Source organism: Phascolarctos cinereus, unplaced genomic scaffold (genome assembly GCF_003287225.1).
Source record: "Phascolarctos cinereus isolate Bilbo 61053 unplaced genomic scaffold, phaCin_HiC Scaffold_5;HRSCAF=322, whole genome shotgun sequence".
NCBI lineage: Eukaryota > Metazoa > Chordata > Mammalia > Diprotodontia > Phascolarctidae > Phascolarctos > Phascolarctos cinereus.
Genome location: NW_027555958.1, coordinates 148,247,143 through 148,263,482, shown reverse-complemented (window position 1 = coordinate 148,263,482; position 16,340 = coordinate 148,247,143). Strand labels below are relative to the sequence as shown.

General features: G+C 35.2%; 1 protein-coding gene across 4 annotated transcripts in view; it reads right to left on the bottom strand.

The window, feature by feature from the left end:
• The window catches only part of LAMA4 (laminin subunit alpha 4), a 191,674-nt gene that overhangs the window by 12,176 nt on the left and 163,158 nt on the right, over positions 1 to 16,340 (bottom strand). For all 4 annotated transcript variants that reach the window (XM_021008155.2, XM_021008153.2, XM_078155186.1 and 1 more), the window contains exons 27-33: positions 13,899 to 14,036; positions 11,346 to 11,479; positions 9,301 to 9,465; positions 8,081 to 8,234; positions 4,019 to 4,203; positions 2,740 to 2,929; positions 439 to 594 (exon numbers count right to left, since the gene is read on the bottom strand). In XM_021008155.2, coding sequence (XP_020863814.1) covers positions 439 to 594; positions 2,740 to 2,929; positions 4,019 to 4,203; positions 8,081 to 8,234; positions 9,301 to 9,465; positions 11,346 to 11,479; positions 13,899 to 14,036 — 1,122 coding nt within the window. The remainder of the gene's footprint in view (positions 1 to 438; positions 595 to 2,739; positions 2,930 to 4,018; positions 4,204 to 8,080; positions 8,235 to 9,300; positions 9,466 to 11,345; positions 11,480 to 13,898; positions 14,037 to 16,340) is intronic.

Here is a 16,340-nt window from a genome sequence, read left to right as displayed (position 1 = left end):
CAATTTTTTCTATATTGACATCTGGCTAATGGTGATTTTTAGAAAAAGTTTACTTCTTTAGCATTACATATGAGTTTTAGCTTTTTTTTTTGTCAGTCTTTAGAAGCTGAATCATACTTCATTTCACCTCCATACCAGAATAGATGGAGACATCCACGCCCCTTTAATCACAAGATTAACAGAAAACAAATAGCATTTTATTAATTTCTGAGCTCCTGTCTCTGACATAACAAATAATTTTATCTCATAACAGGTTTCTCTAATCTGTCAAATGAGTGTGTGGTTGGGGGAGAGAGTGGTGATGGAAGGGGAGAATAGAATGAAATCATTTATAAAGTCTTATCTAACTCTAAAATCTATGACTCTATGACTCTACGTGTGTGTGGTTTACTTGGTGACTACTAAGTAATTACCAAATGCTTATTGAATGATGATTACCTGGACATTTTTTACAGCTTTTCCAGGAGCAACACCTCCCAAGTAAATAGGACCCTCCACTTTCCAGTCAGTGCCAGTTGGAGGAAAACTTTCTTCCAGGACCCGAAGACCATCAATTATCAAACGACCACTGCTTTTATCCCGAATAAATATCACCTTGATGGAGGTAAAGAAAAAATAGCATAGGGACAAGGCTGAGGTTACATACAATGGAAAAAAGCAACTGCATAGAACATTATGGTTAAAATAACAAACACTGACTGTGAGATGAAAAGGCTCCATTTTATAAAATCATAACTACTCCAAAGTTTTCCATTTGAAGTCTTATATATATATTATTACATTTTACATAGTTTTATATATATGTATATATGTATATATATATATGTATATATATATACATATATATAAAATTTATATATAAGTTAAATTTATAAATATATTTATATTGAAACCATTTAATTCATGTATTTTCTCACCTGGCCAGTAACTTCTTAATATTTGATCACATATACCAAATCTCTATCCTCCTCTGTATTATCTTCAACTGAAACAAGCTTAAATGAGATGGCAAAGTATAATGGAAAGAGGACCAGTTTGGAAATCAAAGAGCCTGAAGTTAATGTTTTAGATTGATCACTGTTTCACAGTGTGACTCGAGGTCACAAACTCTCAAATCCTTGGTTTCCTTGTATGGCTTTTAAAGGCTAACACTTTCTGCACCCAGCCTACCTTTCTGGTTTCATTATATGCTACTCCCCTTCCTGCATTCTGGGGTCCAGTCAACTGGACTTCTTACTGGCCTTCATACATAGCCTTCCATCTCTTATCTCTATGCCTTTGAATTGGCAATCCCTGCTTTCAAAGTCTGGCTCTGCTTGAACCCAGATAAGAATCCTATAAATAACCATTAGGTTTTAGCATCCCCTTCCACTTGTTTCTGTCCCTGACTGCATCACATGTTGTATTTCCCTTGAATAAAGATGTCTCTCTTTGCTTTCCCTCTGCTAGTTCACGGTTATCTTGTGCTATGTTTTGTCTTGTGGGTGCTCCCCAGTTCTTGTACTGTACGCTAGAATCTTGAATCTCCCTCAACATTGCATTAAGATATCTCTCCAAATCATCTTGTATTCATGTTTTCACATATTCTGTATATACTCATATATGTAAATGTTATCTCTACCAAGAGAGTATAAGCTCCTTGAGAGTAGGAAATGCTTTATTTTGTCTTTGTTATCTCCTGCACTTAGCATAGTGAGTGGTGCATAGTAGAAACTGAATAAATGCATTCTGATTGATTGATAGATTGGTTATCTCTGGTATGAGGGAGATCCCCACAGGGTATGTTACTAATCTTCAACACCATATAATGGTTGTACAAATACTTGTTAAATTCAATTTCATATGCATACATGTATGTATATGTGTACATATGTATATATGTGCATATGTACATACAGACAAATCCATCTATACATATATGTGCGTGTATGTATATAATATATATATCTATGAGCATATATAAACACAGAGAGAGACAGATATATATTTTAAAGTGAGCTTGCCTTGTTATCTTCCTGGGTCCCTCCAGCTAGACATCTGAGTCATTCTTCCAGCTTTCCAATGTGTTTTATGACCTTAGAAGTTGTGTATTACTCATTTTCATCTTTTTTTTCTCTTCATGTATTTGCAGAATTGACACTCATATTACTCAACATCAGGGTAGAGTGATTTAGTATTATAGTATTATTTCCACTAACGGATGCTTATTTCCAAATATAATTTCTATAAAAGCCCTGTCCAGTTATTCCCGCCTACAGTCATCTTTGCTTTTCCTAAACTCAAATAGAACTATTGTCTGTACCACTTAGTTTTGTCCTTTTGTATATACTGCTTTGGATGTACAAAACAACTATTGATTAATTTCTGTATATCTTACCTTTATAATTTTGTTTTAAAATTCTCTTTTATCTATCCTCCACTGTGCCTTTGGACACAGTAGGTGCTTAATGAATCCTTTGGGCAAAGACAATCTTAAAGATTTGAATAAATTGAGATAAGGGGGAATCAGGAATCTTAAGTTTTCATTTCCTTTGACTTCAATTTATGAGTCAAAGGATAAACCTGTGTCTTTTTTCAGATGCCTCAGTATTGTTATATTTTAAAAGATGTATTTATAAGAATGTTTAAAAATTGTATGCTAGAATAGGGATTACCATTTATGCTCATATCAAGTCATTAATGCCTATGCATTTGGTTCAAGATGTTTGATAATGAATTAACTTTCCTTTTTCAACTTACATCATGCCACAATCCATCGTTATACCTCTCCTGACTCCTAAGCTTCAGTTTCCTATGGCCAACATTAAACATGAAGACTAGTCGGCCATGTGCCACGAAAAGAGTCATGAAGTCATTTTCTTCTTGATCAGAGATGTAGAAGATCATTCCATGGGAAGAACGAGTTTTCAAACGAATAGAAAACTGAGACCTGGGAAATGAAAATTAAAAACAAAAACTATCTGAAAAATGGAATTTACCATATTCTCTGGCCTCCCTCAAAAACAAGATATTTTTGTTGAGTAATTGACAGATGGTTATGAAATGCTTAGAACAGGAAAATACTACCTAAATGCCAAATGGTGATACTAACAATTGTCTCTCTCAGTAGCATTAATTAACATTTGTCAAGTAGAATCGAGAGATGAATTATAGTTCCTTATAGCCTTAACTTTCTTCAATGAAAGATATTAAATTTAGACCATTCAGTTCTTTGGAAAGTGTATTTGGCAGTCTGGTTCAAATCTGTGTGACAAGAAATCTTGCCCTTGAGTGGAAACACCAAGTGGTTTATGGAGATCTAAAGATTTTGCCAAGAATATGATTTTTCAAAATATTTCAGATGTGCTCATGGCTTTGCCTTCATTGATAAAAGCCTAGATTAATTTTTTCTTTTCTGAGCAAAAATTAAATCATATGATATATATGTATATGTGGCTATAGCTATATCATATATATGTAAATGTACAGGTATTTTATGGACCATGGACAGGACCTGTGATTTCATTGGTTTAGGGAACTTTTAGCTGAGGAAATCCTTTCTATCAATATTCAGTCATTTTTTAGTCATGTCTGACTCTTCATGGCTCCATTTGGGATTTTCTTGGCAAATATCCTAGAATGGTTTGCTATTTCCTTCTCCAGCTCATTTTACAGGTGAAGAAACTGAGGCGAACAGGGTTAAGTGACTTGCCCAGGATCAAACAGCTTGGAAGTATCTGAGGCCAGATTTAAACTCAGAAGGATGAGTCTTCCTGACTCTAGGCCTAACATTTTATCTACTGTGCCACCATAAATCTTCTAGCCACTTTATAAATGTTAGCTGTCATCATCCCTCGGGAAATCACTTCATCTCTCTAGGTCCAAAGTTCTGTATCTCTGGGAATAATAATAGCTCTGCCTCCCAGGGCTGTTGTGATGCTTGAAAGAGATAATATATGAAAAGCATTTTATAATACTAAAAGTACTATACCATATATAAGCAAGCTATAATTATTAGAAGGATTGGATTTTACTTTACCGTTCAGCAAAATTTCCTTTTAAATGTTCAAACTCCTGGCGGCTGTTAGCTGTCCCTCCATACTGATATGCATGGGAAATGGCTTTTGGACTGCTGGAAAGCTGACAGTGAGAGTCCCGAGAAACATTCTGCTTTAGGGATTTCAGGCCAATTGGATTACGAGGTGAATCTTTATTTTTCTCACTCTGTACAAAAAAGTAAATGAAAAATCATATAAAAATATGGTGCTGAAATAGTCGTAGATGAAATTCACCAAAAATTAATGCTTTTTAAACTTTTCATTGATTTTGACCTTAAATACACAAAGACAAAGAAGACAAAGAACATTTCCATGTACACAGCACAACTTTAAAAAAGGATTCAATATAAAACCATGAATTTCCATTTCACACTCCTTACATTTTTTGGGAGAAAACTATGTGGTAACTACTACATGTAATTTTCAAAACTACCCTGTTTTTCTCTCCTTCTTTCTAAGTTTTCTTTTGTTTTCTGTTGTGTACTTTTAATTTTTTTCTCCCCCCCTCCCCACCTATATGTATATATATATATGTGTGTGTGTGTGTGTGTGTGTGTGTGTGTGTGTGTGTAAAACCTTACTATATATAGTTCTATTTATAAGTTCTTTCTCTGGATGTGCATACCATCTTCCTTCATAGGTCTTCTGTAGCCGATTTGCATATTTATGATACTCAAAATGACTTAATTGTTCACAGTTGTTTATAGAACAATATTGTTGCTGCTGTGCACAACATTCTCTTGCTTCTGCTTATCTTGCTTTTTATTATTTCATGTAAGTCTTTCCTTGTTTTTCTAAGATCAACCAGCTCATCATTTCTTATAGTACAGCAGTATTCCATCATAAAAATTAATGTTAACAAAAACAATCATCAATGATAGTTTATAGAATGAAATGAAACCTTTTCCCCATCTGAAACACTATCTCATAGTTTTTCCAGCCCTGTCATTTTATAGATGAGGAAACAGAAGACTAGAAAGGTTAAAGACCTTACTTGAGGTTGCATCTCTGACCCCAGCACCCATGTTCTTTTCAATTCTCCAGTCTGGTTTTGTGGTTTGACATAGTAATTTATAGGATCATCATCGGTATTTGCTAGTGTTGTTCTCCCACTCCTCCCCCCACCAAGGCTCCAGTAGCCAAAAGAGCACTGCATTTGGAATCAGGAGACTAAGATTTAAATCCTCACCATGCCACTTACTATTTGTGTACCTGGGGACAAATCACTCAACTCTTTCGACCTCATTTTCTTCATCTGTAAAAATGAGGGATCTGGGCTCAGTGACCTCTAAAGTCTCTTTTAGCTCTAAAATCTATGATCTCATTTTCTCTGAAATTGAGCATACATTTTGAAAGAATAAATAAAAACAGAGAAATTGGCAATACAATATGGTGAGAAGTAATGAACTAATAAGCTCTGAATTTTAAAGGAAACACTGATGCAATTCAGCATGCAAATTAGAATTTGAAATGAAACATAATAAAGAATACACTTATTAAAAATAATTATACATGTTTAAGGACTTGTAATATAGTAAGATTTTAAAAGATTGTCTCTTTTAATTAAGCTTACCATTTCTTTTTCTTGTATTCAAAATTTAGGCATTGAGTGGGATCATAGGCTGACAATTTAATTTGGACTGAATTTCAGAAAATTAATAAAAGAAAATCACATATAATCTGATGTTCCTCCACAATTTGACTATTTCATAGTATTTCTTTTTGGGTATGGTAATATTTTGATTCAGAGATTTTCTTTTTTTGAAATCCCCCCCCCAATTACATGCAAAAATGATTTAACATTCTCTTTTTTAAGTTCTGAGTTCCAAATTCTATTCTTCCCTCACTCTCCCTCCTCCCTGAGACAGTAAGTAATCTAATATAGGTTAGTTATGTGCAATCATGTAAAACATATTTCAATATTTGTCATTTTGTGGAGGAAAACTCACCCCCCCAAAAAAAAATGAAAGAAGGAAAGAAAGTGAAAAACAGCATGATTCAATCTGCATTCAGACTCCATCAGTTCTTTCTCTGGAGATGGAAAGCATTTTTCATTGGAAGTCCTTTGGAATTGTCTTGGATCATTGTATTGCTGAGAATAGCTAAGTCATTTGCAGTTGATCACCGTACAATCTTGCTATTGCTGTGTGCAGAGATTTTCTTTTTTCTTTTTTTTTTGAACATATTTTCACATTAGTCATGTTGTAAAGAAGAATTAGAACCAATGGGAGAAACCATGAGAAAAGAAACAACAACAACAACAAAAAGAGAGCAAATAGTATGCTTCAATCTGCATTCAAACTTCATGGTTCTTTCTCTGGATGTGGATAGCATTTTCCATCATGAGTCCCTTGGAATTGTCTTAGATCCTTGCATTGCTGAGAAGAGCTAAGTCTATCAAAGTCAGCCATCGCACAATGAGGCTGTTCACAATGTATACAGTGTTCTACTGGTTCTGCTCACTTCACTTAGCATTAGTTAATATGAGCCTTTCCAGTTTTTCTGAAGTTTGCCTGCTCATCATTTCTTATGAAATAATAGTATTCCATTACATTCATATAACACAACTTGTTCAGCCATTCCCCAATTGATGAGCATCCCCTCAATTTCCATTTCTTGGCCATCACAAAAAAGTGCTGCTATAAATATTTTTGTACATGTGGGTCCCTTTCCCATTTTTTGATCTCTTTGGGATACAGACCAAGATGTGTTATTGCTGGGTCAAAGAGGTATGTATAGTTTTATAGCCCTTTGGGCATAGTTCCAAATTGCTCTCCAGAATGGTTGGATCAGTTCACAACTCCACTAACAATGCATCAGTATTCCAATTTTCCTACATCCTCTCCAACATTTATCATTTTTCTGTTTTGTTGTGTTAGCCAATTTGAAGGGAGTGATGTGGTACCTCAGATTGGTTTTGATTTGCACTTCTCTAATCAAGAGTGATTTATATAATTTTTCCATATGACTATAGATAGCTTTAATTTCTTCATCTAAAAAGTGCCTGTTCATATCCTTTAACTATTTATCAATTGGGGAATGACTTGTACTCAGTTTCTCTATATGAATTTGACTCAGTTCTCTATATATTTTAGAAATTAGACCTTTATCAGACACATTGGTTATAAAAATTGTTCCCCAACTTTCTACTTCCCTTCTAATCTTGGTTGCATTTGCTTTGTAAGTGAAAAAAACTCATCAATTTAATGTAATCGAAATTATCCATTTTGCAATTCATAATGTTCCCTATCTCTTGTTTGGTCGTAAATTCCTCCTCGTTCTCCTAATTTGCTTATAGTATCAGCCTTTAAATCTTGATTTTTGATTTTATCTTGGTATATGGTATAAGGTATTGGTCTATGCCTAGTTTCTGCCATACTATTTTCCAGTTTTCCCAGCAGTTTATGTTAAATATCTTCTTATCCCAGAAGCTGGAATCTGTGGGTTTATCAAACAGTAGATTACTATAATCATTGAATACTGTGTCTTGTGTATCTAACCTGTTCTGTTGATCCATTACTCTATTTCTTAGCCAATACCAAGTAGTATTGATGATTGCATGCAGAGCTTTTCTTAATGAAAACACCCAGTGTTCAAGTTTGGAGGGGCTTAAATAGATCTCATTAACATTGGAAAGGAAAGCTTGGTTTACACGATAGTAGTTTATAGCCTGTATTTTAGTAATTAATTTTAGATTGGAAAGGAAAGCTTGGTTTACACAATAGTAGTTTATAGCCTGTATTTTAGTAATTAATTTTAGGTAGGGAAAGAGTGACACATAGAAATATTTTGATAAGTATAATGGAAGATACCAGAAGGTATAACATGAAGAACATATATCTAACAACATACTTGTCTCATCTTTTATATAACTGAATTGATGTCATGATGCCAGTAAATCACAGTATCTGAAATCAAGATATGTCATTTTTCATAGGGATATAATGGCAGAATAAATAAGTTCCAATAAACAGTGATCTCTCCTAGTATTATATCAAATAGTTGGTGAGAGGAAATTAAGAAAGTTGCTCAATACAGCTTACCTTTTTGTTCTTATCTACTTTGGGCTTTGAGGAATTTTTTCCCTTTTTGTGGAGGATAGAAACTGGTGCTGATTCAATGGGGCACTCATAGAGGGAGGTGTGGACTTTCTCAGAATACCGTTGGAAATCTTCAACCTCCACATCCCTGTCCAACCTATGTTGTGGGTTGAAAAAAATTATGTTTCCTTAAAGGCTGTTCAAAATTGGGAAATTAAATCACTGACATAACAAATTTATTGGTAAAACATGACTTACATTTAGTTTTTTTTTATTCTTCATATAATCTCAGCACCTGGCACATAGTAAGTTCTTAATAAATGCTTTTTGATTGACAGATTAACAAGTCTAGAAAGGTCCCCTGGCTTCATTGTAATCTTAATCAAGACACCTTAAAACATGAGTTAGTCAACAAGCATTTTTCATATGTCAGCTATGTGCTCAGAACGTCCTAGAAGTGACAGCTGCTTTCTCCTTCAATATTTCTTTTTTATGAGTAGAACTTTTTATGTGTAATTCAAACTACATTCAACTCCTCCCTTCTCAGTTCCTGAATTCACTAACATTGCTTTAAAGAACTAGCTGAAGGCTTTATTTTTATTTTTTATTAATTCAAGATTTTAACATTAACACTTTATAGATATCTTTTTGTATGGACAAAATTTTTTTCTAGTAGCCCCTTCCCAAAGAGCCATCCTATATAACAAATAATATTTTTAAAGAAAAAAAAAGAAAAAGAGGAAGAAAAGGAAAAAAAATCAGGAAAATCAATCAATATATCAAAAATGTCTGAAAATATATGTTTCACACCTATAGGCTCTCCCACCCTTCCTTCCCCCCCCCACCTCTGCAAAGGAGTAGGAATAAGAGTGTCATCTCCTAGCTCTTCTTTTGAACAGCTTTATTTAAAGCTTTGGAATTTAATTTCAAAATTTTTAAGAAAATCATCATTCAGGACATTTCCCCTTGTATTGTACCACTGCTCCCTTGTATTGCAGAGTTTTAAAAGTTTTCCATTTTTGCCTCCTCTTTGAGAAGATCAATCATATAATCTTAGGATTAGAAGGCACCTGAGGCATCATGCTTTGCAAATTCTACCCAAATGAAAAATCCACTCTGCAATATTAGTATTGTATATGTTACTGGAAAAAAAAATTATTCAGCAATGATGGTACCTTTTTTCTCAGGTACACTGGGTAACTTATGATGGAAATAAAACACACCTGGTGAAATAGGCGTTGCTTATGCATCCGGTAAAATTAGCATACTGGGAACTGACAGGTGAGCCACCAAAGTAGAACTTGCTCTCTCTGGCCGGAGTCTGCTCCATTTTTCCTTTGCTTGGGTTGTTTTTACCCAATTTGTCTTTATCAACTATGAGTTCATATCTGCAAAGAGAAAAGCTTCCTCACCAACTGTCCATTGGATCATTCAGAGTGAACAATAGGGTGGATAGGCACTGAATGTGGAATCAGACCTGGGTTTGGGTCATGTACCCATCTGCCTTTGCTATTTGGGTGACCTTGGACAAGTCAAAATCACTTTATCCCTCTGATCCCAAGTTTCATCATAAGTGGGAACTATAATATCTGCACTAGCTTCACTAGTAATTAAATGATCTGCTTTATAACCTTGAACCATAGTTACATGGTTCATATAACCATAGTTTAAATAACCATATGGTTATCTGTAACCATATGTTAATATGAGGAACTGTTACTTATTTTTTTTGGACCTGATCATTTAGTTGCTGTAGGCAACTTCCATTAAGGAAACTCTCAATGCAAATCTGCAACTCTTTTATAAGTTATAGTATTGGAGAGGTGCCTGGAGGCACTAAGAGGTTTTAATAATAATAGTAACACCAATAATAACAACTAGCATTTATATAGTGCTTTAAGTTTTACAAAGCAATTTACAAATATAATCTCATTTTTTTCTTCACACCAACACTGGGAGGTAGGTACTATTATCCCCATTTTATAGATGAGGAGACTGAGGCAGACTGACTACACAGCTAGTAAATGTCTGAGGCAGGATTTGAACCCAGGTCTTTCCAAATCCAGGTCCAGTATTCTGTCTACTGTATCACTTAGCTATCCCCAAGATTGTGACTTGTCCAGGATCACATGACAGCATGTCTTGACAGGGGGATTTGAACCTCTCTTCCTGACTCCAACACTAGCCCTCAACCCGCTTTGTTATTCTGCCTCTAATTATATTTAATACCAAGAAGAAATGTCAGTGATTCAGAACAGTTTAATGCAATATTAACTAGGACTACAGGCAATGAGAAGAAGAATCACTTGGCAGGTCAGAGTAGGATATCTGACGTATATTATTATCTCTAGGTTTTTATATGTAGCACAGTTATCCTGTTGAGTTAGATCATCAATTATTTGCTTTGCATTATTCAAAGAATCAATCCCTTTTTCTTCCTGCCCCAAGCTAAGGCTGAAAAGTAAAGTAAGCCAATAAAGATAAAGATTTTAGGTACAATGCTATCCTCCTTTGGAATTTGTGAGACAAACAGAACACACTCATTCACTTTTTGGCCATTTTCTGACTAATATTGGCTGGGAGACCATTCACAGTTCTTTAGCTGATCATGTAAATAAAACCTTTTGGGTGGATTTTAATTACGGGAGTACAGGAAGATGTGTCTTTTAAACTAGTGCTGGAGTAGACCCAGGAGAAAGCAGTTATTTCCAGAACTGATTTCTAGTCACTATGGTTTCCATTTTTTAATCTAAAGACTTTCTTTATTCTTTCAAAAAACAAATTCAGAAATTCCTAGCTTGAAGATCAGCAATTAAAGATTTTACGATGAACCACAGTTATGGGTTAATTGATAATTAAATGTAGACTCTAAATGTTTTGTTTATTCACTTAGTGCATATTCATGGAATGTCTACCTTCCATGTTCAAAAGTGCTCAGAGGGTTAAAAGGCCTTAGAAAGTTGGGAGGAACTTATCTGTATGTTTTAAGGATTCCACCAAAGATTCTATATTCTGATATTTTTGAATTTTAGTAATTTAATTTAAATATATATATTAACAGATCTCAAAATTAATTCATACCTTTAAAAAGAAGTCAATTTGGCTTTTATTTCTCTGAACTTATGGAGATCAGAGGTGCATTCTTTACATTAGATAGTAGAACAATAAGCCATCTATGTGCAATAGATTTGCTTGTAGTTTATTACCAATATTTCAAGGGCAAAAAGAAAACATGGCAGAATAGTAAAAAAACACTAAAATATTATACCTTGTGGGTGATATAGAGGCAATGATGAAATGAGACTGACCATCATCGTACTGTTTATCTGTTGATTGAACTTTGATCCCCTTTACATTCAATATCACTGTTCCCTTATCCATGGAAATGGAGAATATATCCGACTGAAAAACAAGCAGAGGAGTCTAAATAGGGGGTCCAGCTATGGATACAATTTATAAGTTATGTAATTTTTTTCAAAGTGTTACTAGAACAGATGGATCACAAGAAAACTGAATGCAAAGTTAAAGGATGTCTTAATTTTCTGCTGACTTCCATGATAAAATTGGAGCCAGATATCCATGGGGAAAAATAATTCTGCCAATTGGAAATTTTTGGTAAGGAAGGAGTTAAGGTGGTGACCAGCTCCATGTCATCTTGGAAATGGTAGTCACCACGAAGCAGTTCTCTTTTTCTTTGCAAAACTTTCCCAACTCTGGATCCTCTCCCTATTGTGAACCCTTCATTTATATTTTCCCAGAGGCCATAGCGTCAAGCCCCCTTGGTCACAGATAACACTATCAGGTACAATTGGGTGTCATGGCTTCTATGTGCTCTCCTCTTTGTCGCTGATCTTTGTATCTGGCCTTAACGTGTTCTAGTCTGCGATTTTGAACTGCAATTCATCGCCTATTCCTTCTGATGATGTGTTCATGACTTCACTTTAGTGATCTAATTCAGATTCCCTGTGTTACCATCACCTTCCTTCCAGATCCATGATCTTTGGTCTTTCCATCCAGATCCATGGTCTTTGATTTCAGCTTAGTAAGACTAGCCTCAGCTGCTAATTCCACCCTTTGTTAAGCAGTTTGGCTCCCCTTTTCTTGGTCTTGGACTCAGACTCAGGCATAGAGATCTGAGCTATGTCTCTTGACACATAAGAATTTTCCCTGTGTCTAAGAAGTCCCCAGTCCTTGACAATCATGCCTTTCAGAGCTTTGTTCCTCTTTTGTTTTTTGTAGTACTTACAACAGTAATAATCTTGGGATGGAATATTGTATTTTGTTATTTGGAGCTGCTATACAACATATAGGTTAACCCAATGCTTTGAGGGCTCTGGTTATGCAGAATACATTTTTTTCTCTATTTTATTAATTCTTTATGTACAAAATTTGAGAGGCAGCATGTTTCATTGGAAAGAACATTGGAATTGGGGTCAGGAGACTGGTTTCAGTACTGACTAACTTCAGTTTTGTGACCATGAGCAAGGCAGTTAACTACTTTTACATTTCATTTTTCTCATCTGTAAGATAGGGGTAATAATCACGCTATCTACCCTGTTGTCATGAAGGAAGTGCTTTGTGAAACTTAAAGAGCCTTATACATGTGAATTATGATTTTTCTTGTTGATATGTACATTATGGAATGAGATTTTCAGAGAAGTTAATGACTTGCCCAGGGTCACAAAATTAATTATGTGTCTGAAGTAGAATTTGAAATCATGTTTTCTTGATCCTATGTCCAGTGCCCGTCATAGCCTTAGAGAGTCTCTCTGGGGTCACACAGACAATGTGTTAGAGTGGAGGACTTGAACCCAGGTCTTCTTGACTCTGAGGCTTGCTTCTTTGTCTAATAAGCCATGCTGCCTCTGGAATTCCCACACTAGTTATTTATAGGCAATGTGGTTCTATGCTCACAATTTGTCATCATACAGGTTTGAATATGCTCCAGGTCAAATCACATCCCCTAAGATGTATTAAATACAAGTAGTAATTTTCTGATATGACTTGGTTAGCCTATCGAATGAGTGCTACCCTCTAACATTAACAGGATACAGTAGTTCTGCTGTAACAGATATTTTCTTTTTGGCTTTCCTTGAATGTTTATCCTTTAGGAACGCCATGAAAAAACAGAAGAAAGGAAACAGTGAATCAAAAAGATAAGATTCAGCTTGCTTTGTCCTTCCTTACTCATCAGTCATATCAGCCCCTACTGAGTCCTTAGTGGAAGCTGCTTTCTGGAACAAAGAAGATTCTACCACTTGTGACATGAAAAGACCTTATCTCAGTAGCAGAACTCACACTAAGTGCTTCTGGTCAAATTTTTCTTGTCTGCAGATATGATATATTTGTATTGAACTCACTGGGGATGCTGCATATATAGGGAGTGTACATGAGAACTGAATCACCCCTATCTCCTCACTGTGCATTGTATATAGTGAAGCCTCAATAAGGGGTCATGAGCTATCTGTAGCTGTCGCACTATTCTGTTGCAGAAATAGACTATTTCCTTAAGCTGGTCTCGAGTACTCTATAGCAGGCCAGGACACATATATGCATTCCTTTTGATTTCTTCTAAGCTATAGTATATATCTACTTGCTCTTGAAATGTATTGTAAAATTGGTGTATTTAGTTCACATTTTGTATGTATTGCACCTGCTTTCTGAAACTGGGCAGGATATGCATTTATTTAAACATAAATGCTTTAGATTTAAAATTAATCTGAATTTACTACTAGCTTGAGGTTGTTATTTTTGTTTTGGAATCAATGTGGCAATTAGGACGAGGCGTTTCCCCCAGTGTTGTGTAAAAGCAAATACTCACCCCTGCAGCATAATAGAGTAGTACTCCATTGGGCTGCAATGTCCGGAAATTAAAACCTCCTTCAAAGGCATCGAAGAAAGATATTTTCTGGCTTGAAGCAATGAAACCCTGTCCATTGAAATATGCTCTGCGGGATATCTGCGTGCCAATTAAAGAATACACATAGGGCATGCTGTAGTTTTAAAACAATTAAGAAATGCTAAGACCAATGCTACTTTTTTAGGTTGTAAAGATTATAATTTTCATGTGAAAACATTCCCATTTTCCCTAGTCAGTTTACAATAACATTTAGACATATTGAAGCCTGTCGAAAAAGCATTTGAGCAAAAATAGCTACATAACCTGCTTAATTAAAATGCTTCCCAGAGTCCTGGAAGAAATGTGACCTTGATGTGAAGACAGATTTTGCTAAATAAAGATTACAGGCTATAGAAGGATATAATCTATTTTTCATTAAATATATTATATAGTAAATGGAATAAATAGAAATGAAAGGGGCATGCCAGCAATATGAATTTGGGGCACAACATGTCAAAACATTCTGAAAAGGCCAGTTTACAACATTGAGTAGCTTAAGAAATGAATATGTTGTCTCTTTTATTTTTTTTACTCATATTTTCTTAATTTCTGTTACCAATCATCAATTAATCAACAAGCATTTATTAATCACTAATTATGTTTTGGGTTCTGTGCTAAACACCAGGGATACAAAGAAAACACATAGCAGTCCTTGTGGTCAAGAAGCTCATGGTCTAATAGGGGAGATGACATTTCTTTAGACTTAGTCCTATATGAGATACTAGAGAGAGACATGCTGGTTGGGTTACATAGAATATAAACTCTCAAGGAACATTTGAAACATTCAGATGAATTGATCTAGACTTTTAGAGATGTTTGTTTTTTTTTCCTGTGTTGGAGGAGACATAACCCAAAGGAAAGATCTAGGAAAGGGAAGAAGCAGGACATGAGTAAACAGGAAAAGAAGGAAGAGGTGATTGTGATAGTATGGGGTATGCAAAGAAGATCTCTGAGGGCTAGGACTATTGTACCCGTTTCTTTGACAGTACTCCAAACTAGATTACAGTTATTCCTTTCCATGTAGATGGGGCCACAGTGCCCCTGTGATCTGGAAAATCTGTGTTAAATTTTGGGGCCCTTCCTTTGTATCAGAGAAATCTGAATTATTATGGTATTAAGAGATAAAATATGTTGATATTATATAATACTATACATATATTTTATTCATTTCTGAGTTTCTAAACTTTTTCTGTGTTGTCTGCTGGGCTTTGCATGTCATCTGCTGCTTCCACAAGACTCCTCCCAACTTTCTATTTAATTTCTTATGCCAACCTGTGATATATCAAAACTGCAATGGGGAAAATCGGGTTGTGGAAGGGATAACTATATTACCATGCTATGTATGAGGTAATCACTCAGGGAATGCATAGGACTGAAACTGTTGATTGGTGGTCAGATCTCAGTTCTTAAATCTTCCAGCACGTAGGCCTATTGATCTGGCTAGAAGACTTAATTGTTCATGGGAGGTGAGACCACTCCTTCGGAGTAACCTTTCCCACTCTATTTGGACAGCTAATGTTGCAGAGATTTCTCTTTCTTGGAAACAAAAGGCCTCTTCTAGTATATCCAGTGACTTGGATTCAGATTATGTATTTTTTTCTGATTAATGAGCATTTATTTTTTCTCCCTCCTCCCACTGGGGGAAAAAAACCCTCATAACAAATATGGATAGTCAGATCGCATGCTGAAAATGACTGGGATATGAAAATAAGAACTCTCAGGGTACATTTTTGCTCTGGGAATTTTTAAACTAGAACTTCATAATCATGTCAAGGACTAAAAGTATTTTGAAGTGTTGGTTTGTTTCTAATCCTTCTTGTTGCCTGGCAGCATTCTAAACCAGAGATGTTACAGGTTTTGAAGGTAATGTACTGTAAGACATCATATATACCTGATTCCGGGCTTTATCAGTTGTTTTCTGGAATATTTGTAGCTATGCAGATCTCACCAATTCAACTGGATTTTATCATATTCAAAATAAAAGCCATGTCAAATCATAAATGTATTATTCATTCAACAACTTCAATGTTGCATATTGGCTATGTGTAAGGTGTTGTGCTAGATTGTGTGAAGGTGGCTGTCCTAAGAAACTTACTAGTCTGATGGAATAAGTATGTTTATAGGTAGGTGCGTTGCCACAGCATGTTGGCTCTACTTAGGAGTTAATTCTAGAGATAGAATTCAGCTGCTTCAGATTGTGAGTGGAAGTAGTAGGGCTTACACATGGGTAAGATTAGATATTCTGCTTCTAAAAGCTTCCAAAAGGAGGAAGAGTAGGTTCCCCAAAGTAAATATTTGAATTAATCTCTGATACTTTAGCTCCTTCTTTTGAAAACAGAACAGATGATTTCCAAGGTTTTGTTC